This window comes from Jaculus jaculus, chromosome X, assembly GCF_020740685.1.
Source record: "Jaculus jaculus isolate mJacJac1 chromosome X, mJacJac1.mat.Y.cur, whole genome shotgun sequence".
Taxonomy (NCBI): domain Eukaryota; kingdom Metazoa; phylum Chordata; class Mammalia; order Rodentia; family Dipodidae; genus Jaculus; species Jaculus jaculus.
In genome coordinates, this window is record NC_059125.1 from 153,012,852 (window position 1) to 153,030,940 (window position 18,089).

An 18,089-nucleotide genomic window follows, 5' to 3' on the forward strand; every position below is an offset into this window, starting at 1 on the left:
GTATTATTCATTTATTAGAGAGAAAGAGAGAGAGAGGGAGAGGGCGAGAATGGTTACGCTAGGACTTCCAGCCATTGCAAAGGATCTCCAGACACATGCACCACCTTGTCCATCTGACTTACGTTGGTCCTGAGGAATCATACCTGGGTCCTTTGGCTTTGCAAGTAAGCACCTTAACCTACTAAGCCATCTCTCTAGTCCTTTCTTAGTCTTATTTTATTCAATTCTTTGGTTAAATGTTGACATGAGGGCTGGAGAGATGGCTTAGCGGTTAAGGCACATGTCTGTGAAGCCTAAGGACCCAGGTATGATTCGATTCTCCATGTCCCATGTAAGCACATGGTGGCACATGCATCTGGAGTTCATTTGCAATGGCTAGAGGCCTTGGTACCCCTGTTCCCTCTCACCCTGTCTCTCCCTCTCTGTCTCTAAGAAATTAATAAGTAAAAATGTATCTTTTTTTAAAATTAGATATGAACCTAGGGTTTGAGACTCAAGGACTTTCCTGAACCCCTAACACCTTGTTTTACCTGGGTGTTATGATGACAGAACAACATATGTGTGTCCTGATAAGGCTGGACAAGCCCCTACAAACCTTACTTCCTCAAAGAACAGAAGCACACTAGATAGTCAGCAGAATGGCCACAGGGCAGCTTGTCTCTATGGGCACTAGGCTGGGTATTTCAGGTTAAGGAGGCTCATTTGGCATGAGCCCAGACTGGCAGAACCTTGTGCAAGAGCCGTGACTTCTAGTGGGGATTTCAGATGTAGTCCTTTTCTTTGGCAGCAAAGCATGATGATGACAGGGTGTGTGTGTGTGTGTGTGTGTGTGTGTGTGTGTGTGTGTGTATGTGTGTCCACCCAGTGGAATCCTATATGCTTATGTTTTAAGGAGTAGAACTTTCTCTTTCTTAGTGGTCCTGAAGGAACATGGCAGGGCAAGGGTGAGGCGGGAATGGCTTCTAACACTTGTGTTTCCTTTTATATTCTGGCACCTATTTGGTGAAGGAGTGTGAGTTCCTAGGAAGGCAAGGAGGATGGCTGGGTAATCCAAAAGTTTGTAGACCAAGATGCATGTGTTTCTACATTCAGAAATGAAAGTCAATTCACACTCGTTTGGCTAGGCAGCCCTAGAGCACAGTGCCTCACTGATAACGCAAGGGAAGTGGGGGCCACAAAAAAATGGGCAGACTCTTTTTTTCTTTTTTTGACCCGGACCAAGTGTGAATGTTTTCTGCCTGAGCTGAATGGATGTGGCATCTTGGGGTCCTAAGAAAAGGCATGAATTCTGGTGCCTACTAGGTTTCTGGTCAGGAACCAGACAGGTCTTGCAAACAGAGTACCACCAACAAATAACTTCAAATGTATATAATTTATAAATTTAAATGAAATAGTAGAAACTAAAAGAAGTGAATTAAAAAACATTGAAGGGATGGAGGTATGGCTTAGTGGATAATGTGGAATCCCTATTTTTAAATTTTTAACTTATTTATTAGATAGAGGGAGAGAGAGAGAGAGAGAGAATGAGAGGGAATAAGCATGCCAGGGCCTCCAGCCACAGCAATTGAACTCCTTATGCATGCACCACCTTGTGCATCTGGCTGACATGGGATCTGGGGAATTGAACCTGGGTCCTTAGGCTTTTTGGGCAAGTGCCTTAAGTGCTGGGCCATCTCTCCAATCCCAGAACCCCTCTTTTGAAAGTGCGATGTGGCGTGTGTGCGTGTATGTGTGTGTGTTATGGGTCAAGTGCATATATGTGTTCTTATGTATATGGAGACACACATATGTGTGTATGTGGAGGCCAGAGTTCCATGTCAATTGTCTTCATCAATGAATATCCACCTTAATTACTGATGCAGTGTCTCTCCAGCCCAGACATCACCAATTCAGTTAGATTAGTTATACAGCTTATTACTGGGATCTGCCTATTTCTGTCTCCTGAGCTATGAGATTACACTTGCAAGCCAGCATACTTTGTGTTTACATGGATGCTGGGGATCTGATCTCAGTCCTTCACATTTGTGCAATGCTTTACCAGCTAAGCCATCACTGGAGCCCCATGTAAATAATCTTTAGAGGAATACGGGCTATGTGGGAAAAGCCCACTCCATTATGGCTCTGGCCCTATTCCTCCTTTGTCAGATTGCTAAGAACTGACTGATTTTTCTCCCAGTGTAACCATCGATACCCAGAAAGATAGAAGATAATGGTAGCACGGCTTGAAAAATTACCTATGCCATGCTATAGAAACTAAGTCAAAGGGAGATGATGCAATTTTTACCTGAGAGAGATTAGTAGCCATAAATCAATAAAGTATAATAAAAATGAACCAGGATGATGCAAAGGAGGCACTGGATGTACAATGATATATGGGAGATGATTAAATGAAGAATGCATGAGAGAGAGAAAGAGGGAGAGTGAAGAGAAAGGTAGGAGGGAAGGAGCTCCTCCCTCCTGTGGCCAATATACATGCTAGATTAGTGGACATTCTTCCTCTCCTGCTATTCACCAAGCCCACTCTCATGGGATCATGAACAGAGTCTCTCTTCCTGCAGCCCACAATCTAACTACTCTACATTGCGACAAAGGTACAATATGCAATGTATGGAATACTAGGGATTTGATCCACTTGAAAGAATCCCTAAAGCAGACCAAAGAGATGCAAGGCTAAAATGGAGTGCTTATCAGGCAGAAATGATCACAAACCAGGTGAACACCACAACATTCCCTGAATCCTGGCAGGAGACAGATTTTTTTTTTCTCGAATTGTCCAGCAGACACTCACAGGTAAGGAGAAGGGTTTGAGGGTCTGGGCCACCACAAGCTGCAAGATGGAAAGAGGAAATCTGGAGAGAGAGAGGGAGAGAGAGGGAGGGAGGGAGGGAGGGAGGGAGGGAGGGAGAGAGAGAGAGAGAGAGAGAGAGAGAGAGAGAGAGAGAGAGAGAGAGAGAGAGGGAGCGAAGAGGGAGGGAGGGAGGATGCTGCTTACAGAACAGGACCCTGTTCCAGTGTGTAGAAGACTTCTAGTGAATACAAGCATACGAGTAAACTGCTAAACAGAAGTAAACCACCACCCCACAGATATCCCAAGAGAATGATAGATAACTCTGCTCAGCCCGAAAGTAACACAGGTACCAGAGGCTTCCCCTACTCAGGAGAACACAAAGGCTCATGATTCAGGAGGCAGCAGCCAGGGATTTCAGAAAGACCTGATATCCTTCCAACAAGTACGAGGGATGGATGCAAGGATTATGAATATCCAACCCACAAAAAAGAACAAAATTAATTAATAAAAAGGATTCAGATAGAAAAGGAAATAATAAAGTTGTCTATAAAAATCTGGGGGCTAGAGGGATGGATTAGCTGTAAAGGCATTTGCCTGCAAAGCCCAATGATCCAGGTTCAATTACCCAGGACCCACGTTAGCCAGATGCACAAGGGGGCATGTTTGGAGTTTGTTTGCAGGGACTGGGGACTGGAGGCCCTGGCGTGCCCATTCTCTCTCTCTCTGTCTCTCTCTCTCTCTTGCCCCCTCTTTCTCTGTCAAGTAAATACATAAATAAATAAACAAGCTGACCTTTAAAAAAATCTGATGGAAATCTGTAAGAGTCAATGTTGGAATTTAGCAAGACTCTAATGAAGCAGCTAGGAAGCTAGCCACCCACTTCCTAATCACAAGCGACTGTTCTCATGTTCCGCTACGGTAACCTCAAAGAGCTACAAAATTCCCACCCTGGTGTTTTTGTGCTGTTGAGCTTCCAGCATATAGTATTTTTTTAAATTTTGACAGAAAGATAATCCAGTGCTTGCAATGACATAGTGAAACCAGAATTTGGGCAGGAAGGTGTATTCTCTAGAGAAATTTTGTACAATAAGTCAAAAATTTTAAGTAAAAAATGCATACATGTTTAACTTAGTAGTTCTGCTTCTGACAATTTAGCTCAATAATAGGTATTCACAGCTTGGAGAGATGGTTCAGTTGTTAAAGGGATAGGTATTATTATGTAAAATTATGTATAATCTGGGAAACTTGGACACTATAAACATTCAATGATGGCATTCTTTTTAAGCTATGGTCAATACTTTTTCAGGGAGAATATTAGAAAATGGAAAAGTACCATGTTTTATGCCCCCCTCTGTGTGTGTATGTCCTTGTTCTTATATGTGCAGAGGCCAGAGGACAGCCTTGTCAACCTCAACGATGCCATTGACATTTTTGTGTGTATGAGTCTGTGTATGATGTATGGCTGTATGATACATGTGTGTGTATGTTAGAGGACAACATCACTGTTGGTCCTCACCTTTCAACCTGCTTGAGTCTAGATTCTGCAGGATTCTCCTGCTCCTCCTCTTATCTAGCCATAGGAGCATTGAAGTTACAGACATGTTCTACTACTTCTGGCTTTATGTGGGTTCTGGGGACCAGAACTCAGATCCTCTTGCTGGACTAGCAAGCACTTTACTCCTGGAGTCTCCTCCCAAGCCCTCATCCACCTTTTTCTGAGACATGATCTCTCATTGCGTGAAGCTTACCAATTAAGCTAGATTAGCTTTTCAGTGAGCCCCAGGGATCCTCCTAACTCTGCTTCCCCAGGCCTGAGATTTTAAGCACATGCCATCCTACCTAACCCCAAAAGGCAGTGTTTTAAAATATTAAGGAAAAAATAAGAGGAAACTTAAAAACCTGTATGTTACTTTCATACACACATATGAATAAAACTGTAGGATTAATAAATTTTATTTTTGTTGTAGTACTCAGAACAGAACCCCAGACTTCCACCATGCTAAATAAATACTCTACCCCTGAACTATATCCCAAGCCCCAAATTTTCTAACTTCAAAATTATTGACTGTATTTTGTGCTGAATGGCTGGATTTAAATAATATACTTTTTCTTCTATTTCCTAAATTGTCTTCAAGTACACTATACTACGACAAGATATCATTATCAGAATTGCCACTCCCCCTATTGAAGTACAAAAGATAACTTGGGAGGCATCTACCTTACCACCAGAGAGTAAAGTCAGAACAAACAAACAAACAAAAAACCAAAAAACAAAGAAATGGTACTTTGTTTTATTTACTTCAGAAACAAGCATTTAAGTATTTAAGTATCCACTCTTAACAACAGGAAAACAAGTCTACCAAGAGACTACTATGGAGAACATAGAGTCAAAAACCAGGACTTTGATATAATATTGAACCAAAAACATTAAATGCTTCTGCCTTTGTCATGTGTGGATGAGGAAAGCACCCAAATACTAGACATCAGGCCTCCTTCCTTGTCCTCATTTTACATCTGCCACTAACTCTTGATTCTGAATGTTCCTCAACACCAGGAAAAACTGGTCATGGAAGATGTTAATGGAAATTCGGAAGAGATTAGGGTCTTCAGACGTCAACCTACTAAAAAGGAGAGAGACACCATCAGAGAAAAGATATCTGTACAAGTCCCCAGCATTCTGCTCTTGCTTACAACTAAGCACCCGATCCTCCAATACATCACCCCCAGAGTGGAGACTCCCTCCCCCACCCCCGACTACAGACTCTTGGAGAACTAACGCAGACAGGGTACTGTTATCCACTGTGAACTCCTGCTGAACCATCATTTGTTGGAGCTGAGCATTTGAGATCAAAGACGTGCGAGCCATGTGTGCTTCCAGAGGGGAACGGAAAGGCACTGTAACAGAGCTGGTGGGGGGTATTATTAAGGCAATATCTAGTACTTTCTATACCATTTGCCTCAGTACACCTATAAGGTCTGGCTCAAAAACTCGCTCTCCTGCCTATACCAGGTCAGTGCAAGCCATCTCCTCAATGCTCAGTCTTTCCCCACCGCACTCCCTCAGCCCTCTGCCATATAAGTGACTCCCTGCCCTGTCAGAATGTTAAACCAAGTTGTACCTGACTGCCCACAGACACACTCTCAGCCCCTTATTAAATAAATATGCTGTGAACGTCTTTGAAACATGCCCCCATACCCTTGCCTGCATGTTCTAGCTACCACCCCCGATTCCTGGTCAAGGGGCTCCACAAAAAGGATACAACTCCAGGAGTCGATTTCCCATCGCCATCACAGCAGCTCCGCTGGGCCCGGAGGCGAGTGGTGCCTGAGCGTCCTGGGGCGCAGCAGCTGCTCCTTCACCAGGCCCCCCTTGCTGGACAGGGCCTCCCTCGTCGGGGTCGCCCGCAGCAGCCTCGTTACCGGGATCCTGAGCGCCGCGCGGCTCCCGGACGTCGTCTTCGTCGTCACTGCGGCCTTCGCCCGCTGAAGAACGGCCGGGGCTGCGCTGGTCTTCGGGAGCACGAGGACGATTCTGCCCTCTATGCTCTCCTTCTTCTCCTCCTCCTCCTCCCGCGGCTCCGCCGGTGCCCACTGCGGGCTCCTGCGTGTCCACTCGGGCCTTCCTCACGGAGCCCGCACCCGAATGGCGTCCTGAGGAGGAAATGAGGCCGCGAGTCAGGCCCCGCCCCTTTCCCCAACGTTCGTGGCACGTGAGGTCCCTGAGGTCTGTGGCGCCTGTGGAAACAGGAACTCACGAATATTGGTTCCCACTAAGCTTGCCCACTCCCTGGCCTACGGAGACTATAATGGGCCATACAGCTTGTGCTCCCTCTCACTGTTGTTCCTTAGGGCATTTGGGAAAATACACCCCTTCAAGGTGGCTTCTCGCCAAGCTGGCACATTGAATGCCACAGATCCCGTGGACAACAGAAAACCTAGTCCTGAGGAAGCTCAGTCTGGTGGTAGTTGTAGGCGGTACAACTCAAGGCTTCAGAGCTCTTGCGCAAATAGGCCCCCTCTGTCCTTCACCCCTCCGCATACAGGCCGTGACATATGGTTCTGCTAGGCTGCCCCCCAGTTGTTCCCTCAGACCTGGAACACCCTTGCATACAATGTAGTCCCATTTCCCTCACCAGGTGAAGGCATATGCATTAAGGTGAAAACTTAGTTGGTGCTCCTATGGAGGTTTTTCTTTTATTTTTTATTTTTTTAATTTTTTTTATTGTCATATTTTCATTTTTTTTTAAATTTTTATTAACATTTCCCATGATTATAAAATATATCCCATGGTAATTCCCTCCCTCCCCACCCCCACACTTTCCCGTTTGAAATTCCATTCTCAATCATATTACCTCCCCATTACAATCCTTGTAATTACATATATACAATATCAACCTATTAAGTATCCTCCTCCCTTCCTTTCTCCACCCTTTATGTCTCTTTTCAACTTACTGGCCTCTGCTACTAAGTATTTTCATTCTCACACAGAAGCCCAGTCATCTGTAGCTAGGATCCCCATATGAGGGAGAACACGTGGCCTTGGTTTTCTGGGCCTGGGTTACCTGACTTAGTATAATACTTTCCAGGTCCATCTATGGAGGTTTTTCTTGCAGGGCAGTGTCTTTGACTGGCTTGCACCAGGTGTTTCCTGAGGTACATAGGTACTATGAGGTGTCACTCAGTTATAGCAAGTGCCTCCCTGAGGGGAAGCGAGCAGGGCTGAGCCACCACGCAGGCTTCAGACTAAGGTTTCTAAGCTGCTGTAGACAGGGATGAACGTCAAAGCCACCCTGGTGGCTCAGGAAACCTGAGCAAGCCCAGAGACTGGCTGCCTCAGAACTCACAGGAACCTCACACCACTGGCCACTATGGAGATGACCTACTACAGCCTGTAGCTTATAGTCAGCAGACCTGACTATATTGTGAACAGGACAGTCCACAAATTCAGTCATGTAAGTATGGATGGCCCTGACCACAGCCAGGGGACCAGAGAAAAGATTGTTTCACTGTATTTGATTCTGTTCAATCACAAGCACTAGGGATGTTCAGTAAAAAGTGGGAATGATGGAGAGTATAGAACAGTCTCTGATGAATACATCTAGGGAAATGCCAGAACAGAACACCTAAACAATGATCCAGTGGCCTGGGTGGGTGCACACGTGGGTGGTCCAAAATTTGAGACACAGATGTGAGGGCAGCCTGGATGACCTCAGGCCTCAAACTGATAGTCTTGAGCCACGGGCAAAGTAAGGTCAAATGACACCGTAACCAGGTTCTACCATCACTGTCTCTATGCCTTTCTTGTCCCACACGGAAGCAGAGATGGCCTTCACTGATATATCTGAACCCTTTAGAACCAGTCTACAAGGTGCAGCTCAGAGATACCTCATAGTGTCTGGTACTGTACTGGCTATGTGAGTCAAAAAAGGGACCTGGGTGGGAGGGTAGTGGTCTGCAGTTGGATTTGACCTCCATCAGAAGGTCCATACAAGAGGTCGATATAAACTGTCAAGAGAACTTAGGGTGGAAGAAGGCATTCCTAATGCACTTGGCATGTCACCAATACAGAGAGCCAAGGAAAAATACTTGTTTTTATCATGTTTCTCTTTTTGTCCTTCAGTTTTAGCTGACTGAGTCCTAAAGAATCCTCCCAACTCAAAATCTCCATCATGTGTCTGGCTTTGTTTTCCAAGTTGATGCAGACCATGCAGTGCTTTGTGACCCATGTATTATTATACTCCAGTCAGGCAAAGGGTGCTAAGCCTAACCTAGTGTTTCTTAGTTCATCCATGCTTCCCCAGGGACTGAGTGCATACAGCAGCTGCCACTTTTTCATGCATTGGTTCTTGGCGATTGTCCACACTACTGTTGCTCTGTTACTAAAGGAGAGCTGCTTAAATGTTGTTACCCCAGAAAATAAATTTAGTCTACTCCTCTGCATCTGAGGATCATTTCAGTTTCTGTGTATCTACATTTTCATGATTTTGTCATTGTGTGGAAGGGATGATTCTGGAATTCAGGTATGTATCCAGATGGTATTTATGATGGCAAGTCAAGAAGTACAAGAAAACAATTCTTTCCTTTCCTTTAGTATTAACTTCAGTGGACACGTTTGAGGATTTTTTTTAATATATATTTTTTAAAATTTTATTTATTTATTTGAGAGCGACAGACACAGAGAACGACAGGTAGAGGGAGAGAGAGGGAGAATGGGCGCGCCAGGGCTTCCAGCCTCTGCAAACGAACTCCAGATGCGTGCGCCCCCTTGTGCATCTGGCTAACGTGGCACCTGGGGAACCGAGCCTCGAACCGGGGTTCTTAGGCTTCACAGGCAAGCGCTTAACCGCTACACCATCTCTCCAGCACTGGAGGATTTTTTTTTGAGTTCCATCCTAATATTTTTATATGAAGTACATAACAAGAACAGAACATGTATGCTTTCTCAGGTTCATCATTGTTATAACTCAATTTCTAAATCATTTTCATGTAGCATATGAGCTTGTCTAAAAAATCTTCACAAACATGTACTGTAGTGTATGCATATACACTTATAATGTAATTGATGCTTTCATTCTTTTCCACCATGAAAAGTTATGATTCATGCAATTCTATAGAAGTCTTTGCATGAATAATTATTTCATCCATCTGAATTATCAAAATAAGATACTAAATTAAACTTTACATTTTTATTCATATCTGAGGTTGTTGATATACAGTATGACCTTACTGTCCAGAAAATGTGTTCTCTCTCAAGAATTCTTTTTTTTAATTAATTATTTATTTATTTGAGAGCGACAGACACAGAGAGAAAGACAGATAGAGGGAGAGAGAGAGAATGGGCGCGCCAGGGCTTCCAGCCTCTGCAAACGAACTCCAGACGCGTGCGCCCCCTGTGCATCTGGCTAACGTGGGACCTGGGTAACCGAGCCTCGAACCGGGGTCCTTAGGCTTCACAGGCAAGCGCTTATCCACTAACCCATCTCTCCAGCCCTCAAGAATTCTTTTTAAACAAAGAGTTTTATTATTTTTTAAAGCATTTTATTTATTTGCAACAAGGGAGCAAGAGAGAGAGAAGACAGAGAGAGAGAGAATAGGTGCTACAGGGCCTCTACCCACTGGAAATGAACGCCAGATACATGTGCCACTTTGTGCATCTGGCTGTGGAGTTATTGAACCCAGGTCATTAGGGTTTGCAGGCAAGTGCCTTATCCGTTGAGCCATCTCTGCTGCCCCTAGGGGTTTTTTTTTTTTTCCCAAGTGAAAACAGTTCTTATTATAGTGTCTTGAGGTGCAACAATGCATCGGGTTGCTATGGAAGGGGCAGGGTTGGTATGGAAGGGACAGGACAGGGCAAGGGATGAAACAGAACAGTGCCTCCATTAAGAAGAGACCACTGGGGGCTAGAGAGATGGCTTAGCGGTTAATCGCTTGCCTGTGTATCCTAAGGACCCCGGTTCGAGGCTCCATTCCCCAGGACCCAAGTTAGCCAGATGCACAAGGGGGCGCACGCATCTGGAGTTCATCTGCAGTGGCTGGAGGCCCAGGCGCGCCCATTCTCTCTCTCTATCTGCCTCTTTTTCTATCATTCTCAAATAAATAAATAAAAATAATAAACAAAAATTTTTTTAAAAAAAGAACAGACCACTGGGAGATGGGAGAGAAGAAAGGTGACACAGGGTTTCAGATGTAGGTGGGGCTGGGAGGGAAGCTGCGCTAGGTGAGGCTGGGAACTGCTGGATATTCCTATGGTTGGATATTGGGTGTCAGGTGAAGCTTAAACAGTTCCCTTGTGTGGATGAGCATGAAAGAAGGATGAGGGAGAGTTTGGGGAGCGGGTCTGAGCCCGCAGAGAGTCCTGTCATTCCTGAGCTAGAGCCTGACTACAGCAGTGCAGCCTGCAGTCTGTTCAGTGTGGGGATCGGGGGGTACAGGGAACAGAGCCACTAGAGTCTCCACTCCTAACACTCAAGTACGGTGGATGTGGTGGCAGAGCAGGCAGGCAGCCGTCCACGTGTTACCAAGGCCTGTCCTGTGCTGCCTGAGCAGCGGCTGCCTGGGGAGGCAGGCGGCATACAGTGTTTGCTTAGGAGTGCTTTGTTCCAGGCCAGTGTCTACTGCACATGCCCTACATCCCTGTGGTGCCCTAGGGGCTGTGTAATGCGCAGTGGCCCCCAGCCCCAGGGTTCCACAGGAATGAGGTAGGGCACTTACAAGGCCCAGACAAGAGCACCAACAAGGAGGGAAGGGGAGGGTCACCAGCACCATCTTCAGGACTAGTAGCTGGGGTGGGGCAGGGCCCAACAATTCCCACATTCCAGCGCAGCCACATCCCCAACCTAAGTCAGGCTCAGCAAGCCCAAAGGGCCTTGCCCCAGCCCTGGCTCCTCTGCTGCCACACTAAGAGCAGTGGTCCCAAGCAGCTTTGGGAACCTGCGTGGATGCAGTGATGCAGGCCTGGGCCACTCTTCTGTAGGTTCCCTGAGCCCCTAGGTTTTTAAAAATACATTTATTTGACACAGAGAGAAAGAAGGATTGAGAGAGAGAGAGAGAAGGGGAGAGAATTGGCACAGCAGGGCCTCTAGCCACTGTCTATGAATTCCAAATGCATGTGCCACTTTGTGCCTCAGGCTTTAAGTGGGTACTAGGGAATTAAACCTGGGTCCTTAGTCTTTGCAGGTAGGTGCCTCAACTACTTAGCCATCTTCCAGCTTCCATTCCATAATCTTTATACATTATTTACTTGCAAGCAGAGAAAGAGAGAGAGAGAGAATATGAGTGCAACCAGGACCTCTTGATACTGCAAACAACCTTTAAACACATGTACCACTTTATGCATCTGGCTTTATGTAGGTCCTGGGGAATTGAACGGAGGCAATCAGACTTTGCAAACATATTCCTTTAATTGATGAGCCATCTCTCCAGTCACATCCCTTCAGAATTCTGATACTGGGAACATCCCTATCACCACTGAGTCTGATTTCCACCTAAAGAACAAAATTTAATCTGCATGGAGACATCAAACAACCAGATGAATTTGGATAGGTGTTTTGAGAATTATGACTGAAATGGTTTCATATCAGTGGAGAAAAGTTTTGGGACAGATTTGTTAGGTGTTTAGGAGACGGTGTTACCTTGCTTTATTCTTTTGTGGGTTTGGCCAGCTCTCCTTATGCTCTTACACTTCAAATATTTCTTCATGGATCTTACTGGCTACTTTTGTATGTGTGTGTGAGTACATGTGCAGATGCACGTGCCCATGGTAAACATGTGTGGAGGCCAAAGGAAGATATCAAGTATCCTCCACCACTCTTCCACTTTATTTCCTTAACACAGGGTGTCTCACTGAATGAGTCAGGTTTTCAGAAAAACCCAGTGAGCAACCTATTTCCAGCCTCTTCATTGCCAAGGTTGAAGGCACATGCATGACCACACCTGAATCTTACACATTTTATTTAACTTCATTTTGACAATTCCATACATATGTAGTATATTTTCTTATATTTACACCCATTACCACATGTTATCTCCTCCCATTAAACCTCTTCTTCCCTGCTATTTCCCTTCTTACTTCTATGACTTTTTAAATTTTACATTTAAAATATTCTTATTCATTTATTTGAGAGACAGAGAGATAGACAGAGTGCATGAATATGGGCATTCCCGGGCTTCCTGCTTCTGCAAAAAAATTCCAGATGCATGTACCACTTTGTGCATCTGGTTTTACATGTGTACTAGGGAATCAAACTTCGGCCATCAGGCTTGCAAGCAAGTGCCTTTAACAGCTGAACCATCTTTCAAGACCCTAATTTTATTTTTTAAACTTTATTTTCTACTTGGCAACTTGTATACATTTATAGGATATATTTTGAACATATTCCCTCTTCATTACATTGTCTTGCCCCTCTCCCAGTCTCCAGTCCATTGAAACCCTCTTCTTCCCAGCTCATCCCTAGGCTACTTTCATGTTTTCTCTGTGTGTATGTCCCATTATGTTCAATGAGAGTTACGTGCATGTGCATGGATGGAGAATTATTGACCAGTGCAACTTAAATAATGGTTACAAGTACTGAAGAAAATGTCCCTACCATCCATTTAATGCCAATAACTCTTCAGAAGAGATGGCCGCTGTACGCCGTCCACCACCATCAGTGAAAGAATATGGATGGGCCCAGCAATGTGAAGATAACCGTAATTGCTGTGAGATCAAGAAATTCAATGGCAGCCGGGCGTGGTGGCGCACGCCTTTAATCCCAGCACTCGGGAGGCAGAGGTAGGAGGATTGCCATGAGTTCAAGGTCACCCTGAGATGACAGAGTTAATTCCAGGTCAGCCTGGACCAGAGTGAGACCCTACCTCGAAAAACCAAAAAAAAAAAAAAAAAAGAAATTCAATGGCCATGTGATATCCAGTAAACTGAATTCCAGCCAGAGGAAAGGACTCCTTTTCCTGAGGCTTGATGATAAAGTCTCCCAAGACCAACATTACCATGAAAATATGCCTGAACAGGGACACGGAAGACCTCTGGAGTAGGCTGGAGTTTTCAGAAGTTAATCGACTAAAAGTGAGAGGAAAGGAAAAGTCATACTTGGGTAGCTAAATCCTTGCCTCTGCATTCCTGCTCCCAGACGGTCATGCAGCCTGTTACAGTGGTGGTTTGAATGTGAATGTACATTCCAAATGGTCTCTGGTAGTTTTGATTAAGCTTGGAAATTAAGCCTCCAGTAGCCTGTTAGGGGAGGTGTCAATGTGGGCTGATCTTAAGTATAGTCCTTAGGTGTGTTCAGAGTGGTTTGAAATCTGGCTGTTTGTGCTTCTTGGCTGCTGGTGGTGTCTCATAGTGCTATGCATCTATGGAAGTGAGCCAGCTTCTTCTGCCATTGATGGTGTTTCTTCTGGATTCCTTAAGCCTGCAGCCCTTTTCTCCCACAAGCTCTTTCTGGTTGAATGTTTTTCCAGGAATGTGAAGGTAACTGCAACACTACAAGACCCAGCTTACTAAGCTCCTTAATAGTGCCTGTTCGATGACTACAGGCCCAGTCCACCGAGCTACCTCCTTACATTCTTTGGTGTCTGCACATGTGCAATGGAATACCCCTTTAGTCAGAGACAGGGCTAGCCACAAGCTGCCACTCATAAGTCCTCTCCCCTTTTGTAACTCATATAAACAGGAAAAGGTGGATCACTCAGAGCTCTCTGTGAACTGCTCCATCATGTGATTCTTCATACCGGGTTAGGTATGCGCAGCTGATCTCTGTATTCATAAAGGATAGGTGAGGGCACCATGAGGTCACACGTACAGATCCCATTAAGGTGACTTTGTAACACAGACCTACTTCCTCCTAAACCATCCTTGTTGGCTACAGAAGACCACTCACACAGTCACTTCAGGGGATGCTACCCATACCACACCCTCCAGCCAGCTCCAATGGCAAACTGCAGACTCACTCTTCCAGACCCCTCTATTCCCTCATACCTCTCTCTCTTTGCCATGTCATCCCGAGATGGGCCTCAAACCTCTGCTTGTCTATTCCAGACCACTCCCACGTCATCCCTGAGCCTCTGCCATGAACTGTGGAAAGGATGCCACCCCAGTATTTGGCTTCCCATGCTATCTAAGGAAACCCAGTCCATGGTGTCTCACTCCTGCTCTGAATCTCACAATCATCCCTTGACCAGCAGAACTTCCTCCACAGTCATGCCCTCCACTCCTGCACCTTATCAACCTCCACGTATACACCTGCAAGCCTTCAGCTCTCTCTGAACAACCTCTGCTGTTCTGGGCTTCAAGCTTCAGCTGCCAGTCTCCCTGGCATTCTTTGTTGCCTACTATGCCACCTGTTCTCCTACCTAGGACCTGCGTGGCTTCTGGGATCTTCACACTAGCACCCACCTCCTGCTCCACTGTCCTTCTCTGGCTCTACTGAAGGAATGAGGTATCCTTTTCCCCACACAGCACCTTGCAAGGCCCAAAGCACCTGTGGAAACAGGACCTGTCAGAGGTTGCTTCCTGTTAAGCTGAATGGCCTCATGCCTCTGAGAGACCTCTGATGACCTAAAATCCTCTGTTCCCATGCAAGGATGTTCCCTACCTCACTACGTCAAATGAACCCCACTTGCTTCTTCCAAGCAAGAACACCCTTGCTGAGTATTTCTAATAACTTGAGCCATAGGAAGCCTGAGGATTCAGGAAGTACATCCCAGTTGCACTAATAGGTGGTACAAGGAGATCTTCAGAGTGCCTGTGCAATCAGGCCAAACCTCTGCTGGGACACCCCTCCATAAGATATCAAGGCCCTGATAGATGACTCCACTAGGCTACCCCAACCTAACCAAGAAAACCCGCATGATCACAGCACATATTATCATCCCTTACCAGGCAGGCATCCCCCAATGATACATTATCATTGCTTAAGGAGCCAGGCCTATCACAGCCCTGAATGCTGACACAAGCTGGACCCCTATGCTTTAACGCCTGTGTGAGGGAGTCATGTAGCTTTGTTAGGCAGTAAGTGTGACTGGGTCCCTGAAAATATCTTTACAGTCTCCACTTTGCTAGAGATCAAAATAAGATCTGACTTATTATCTTTTCCTTAGATCTGTTTGTCCACACCCTGGGCCCCTCCTGGGAGGGAAGTCTTCTTTCCTAGGATTTAATCTTAACATTTTGGTTGGTCAAGCTCAGTCCCCAGAACTTGGTGTCATAGCTTGCCTCTTCAAGACAGCCTCTATCCAAAACCAATCAGCTCTCTGTCTCCTGAGCCAGAAGATGAAACCTACCATAATAAGTTTTTAAATAGATGTGTGCAAGGAGACAAGCCTCTCATTGGGCTGCCTGGTCACTTTTGAATCTCCAGTTCCTGGTGAGTTTCCCCTTGTCTCAGCACAGCTGTGCTGTGATGACGGGGAACCCCCTGATCCCTACCTACCTTTCCTGCCCTCTGCATGGCAGGAGCTCTTTTGAAGTTTCTTTCCTTTCTCCTGTCCCTTTTAACATTTCTTTTTCTTTTCTTTATTTCTTTCTTACTCTGGTTTTTTCTTTCTTTCTTTCTTTCTTTCTTTCTTCTTTCTTTCTTTCTTTCTTTCTTTCTTTCTTCTTTCTTTCTTTCTTTCTTTCTTTCTTTCTTTCTTTCTCTCTCTCTCTTTTTTTTTATGGTAGGACCTAGCTCTAGCCCAGGCAAACCTGGAATTCACTATGTAGTCTCATGGTGGCCTTGAACTCACCGTAATTCTCCTACCTCTGCCAAGAGCGCTGGTATTAAAAGGCATTAGCCACCACACCCAGTTGATTTTTACATTTCTTCAAGAACTACCACATGGGTATATCCATCTTCCTTCCCTTGGTCCTGTACTTCCCTCAATAAATGTAATATTTTAATAATTATCTTTATCAGTATTATTCATTTATTAGAGAGAAAGAGAGAGAGAGGGAGAGGGCGAGAATGGTTACGCTAGGACTTCCAGCCATTGCAAAGGATCTCCAGACACATGCACCACCTTGTCCATCTGACTTACGTTGGTCCTGAGGAATCATACCTGGGTCCTTTGGCTTTGCAAGTAAGCACCTTAACCTACTAAGCCATCTCTCTAGTCCTTTCTTAGTCTTATTTTATTCAATTCTTTGGTTAAATGTTGACATGAGGGCTGGAGAGATGGCTTAGCGGTTAAGGCACATGTCTGTGAAGCCTAAGGACCCAGGTATGATTCGATTCTCCATGTCCCATGTAAGCACATGGTGGCACATGCATCTGGAGTTCATTTGCAATGGCTAGAGGCCTTGGTACCCCTGTTCCCTCTCACCCTGTCTCTCCCTCTCTGTCTCTAAGAAATTAATAAGTAAAAATGTATCTTTTTTTAAAATTAGATATGAACCTAGGGTTTGAGACTCAAGGACTTTCCTGAACCCCTAACACCTTGTTTTACCTGGGTGTTATGATGACAGAACAACATATGTGTGTCCTGATAAGGCTGGACAAGCCCCTACAAACCTTACTTCCTCAAAGAACAGAAGCACACTAGATAGTCAGCAGAATGGCCACAGGGCAGCTTGTCTCTATGGGCACTAGGCTGGGTATTTCAGGTTAAGGAGGCTCATTTGGCATGAGCCCAGACTGGCAGAACCTTGTGCAAGAGCCGTGACTTCTAGTGGGGATTTCAGATGTAGTCCTTTTCTTTGGCAGCAAAGCATGATGATGACAGGGTGTGTGTGTGTGTGTGTGTGTGTGTGTGTGTGTGTGTGTGTATGTGTGTCCACCCAGTGGAATCCTATATGCTTATGTTTTAAGGAGTAGAACTTTCTCTTTCTTAGTGGTCCTGAAGGAACATGGCAGGGCAAGGGTGAGGCGGGAATGGCTTCTAACACTTGTGTTTCCTTTTATATTCTGGCACCTATTTGGTGAAGGAGTGTGAGTTCCTAGGAAGGCAAGGAGGATGGCTGGGTAATCCAAAAGTTTGTAGACCAAGATGCATGTGTTTCTACATTCAGAAATGAAAGTCAATTCACACTCGTTTGGCTAGGCAGCCCTAGAGCACAGTGCCTCACTGATAACGCAAGGGAAGTGGGGGCCACAAAAAAATGGGCAGACTCTTTTTTTCTTTTTTTGACCCGGACCAAGTGTGAATGTTTTCTGCCTGAGCTGAATGGATGTGGCATCTTGGGGTCCTAAGAAAAGGCATGAATTCTGGTGCCTACTAGGTTTCTGGTCAGGAACCAGACAGGTCTTGCAAACAGAGTACCACCAACAAATAACTTCAAATGTATATAATTTATAAATTTAAATGAAATAGTAGAAACTAAAAGAAGTGAATTAAAAAACATTGAAGGGATGGAGGTATGGCTTAGTGGATAATGTGGAATCCCTATTTTTAAATTTTTAACTTATTTATTAGATAGAGGGAGAGAGAGAGAGAGAGAGAATGAGAGGGAATAAGCATGCCAGGGCCTCCAGCCACAGCAATTGAACTCCTTATGCATGCACCACCTTGTGCATCTGGCTGACATGGGATCTGGGGAATTGAACCTGGGTCCTTAGGCTTTTTGGGCAAGTGCCTTAAGTGCTGGGCCATCTCTCCAATCCCAGAACCCCTCTTTTGAAAGTGCGATGTGGCGTGTGTGCGTGTATGTGTGTGTGTTATGGGTCAAGTGCATATATGTGTTCTTATGTATATGGAGACACACATATGTGTGTATGTGGAGGCCAGAGTTCCATGTCAATTGTCTTCATCAATGAATATCCACCTTAATTACTGATGCAGTGTCTCTCCAGCCCAGACATCACCAATTCAGTTAGATTAGTTATACAGC

At 45.1% G+C, this 18,089-nt stretch overlaps 1 protein-coding gene across 1 annotated transcript; it reads right to left on the reverse strand.

The window, feature by feature from the left end:
- Positions 1-5,122: 5,122 nt before the first annotated feature.
- Positions 5,123-11,117, reverse strand: LOC123456594 (cancer/testis antigen 1-like). Its single transcript, XM_045139982.1, has 4 exons — positions 11,000-11,117; positions 6,049-6,523; positions 5,566-5,694; positions 5,123-5,409 (listed from the first exon to the last, which is right to left on the reverse strand). Exons 1-4 carry the CDS (start codon positions 11,115-11,117, stop codon positions 5,292-5,294), a joined length of 840 nt encoding a protein of 279 aa, XP_044995917.1. The 3' UTR covers positions 5,123-5,291.
- Between the last annotated feature and the right edge of the window lie 6,972 nt (positions 11,118-18,089).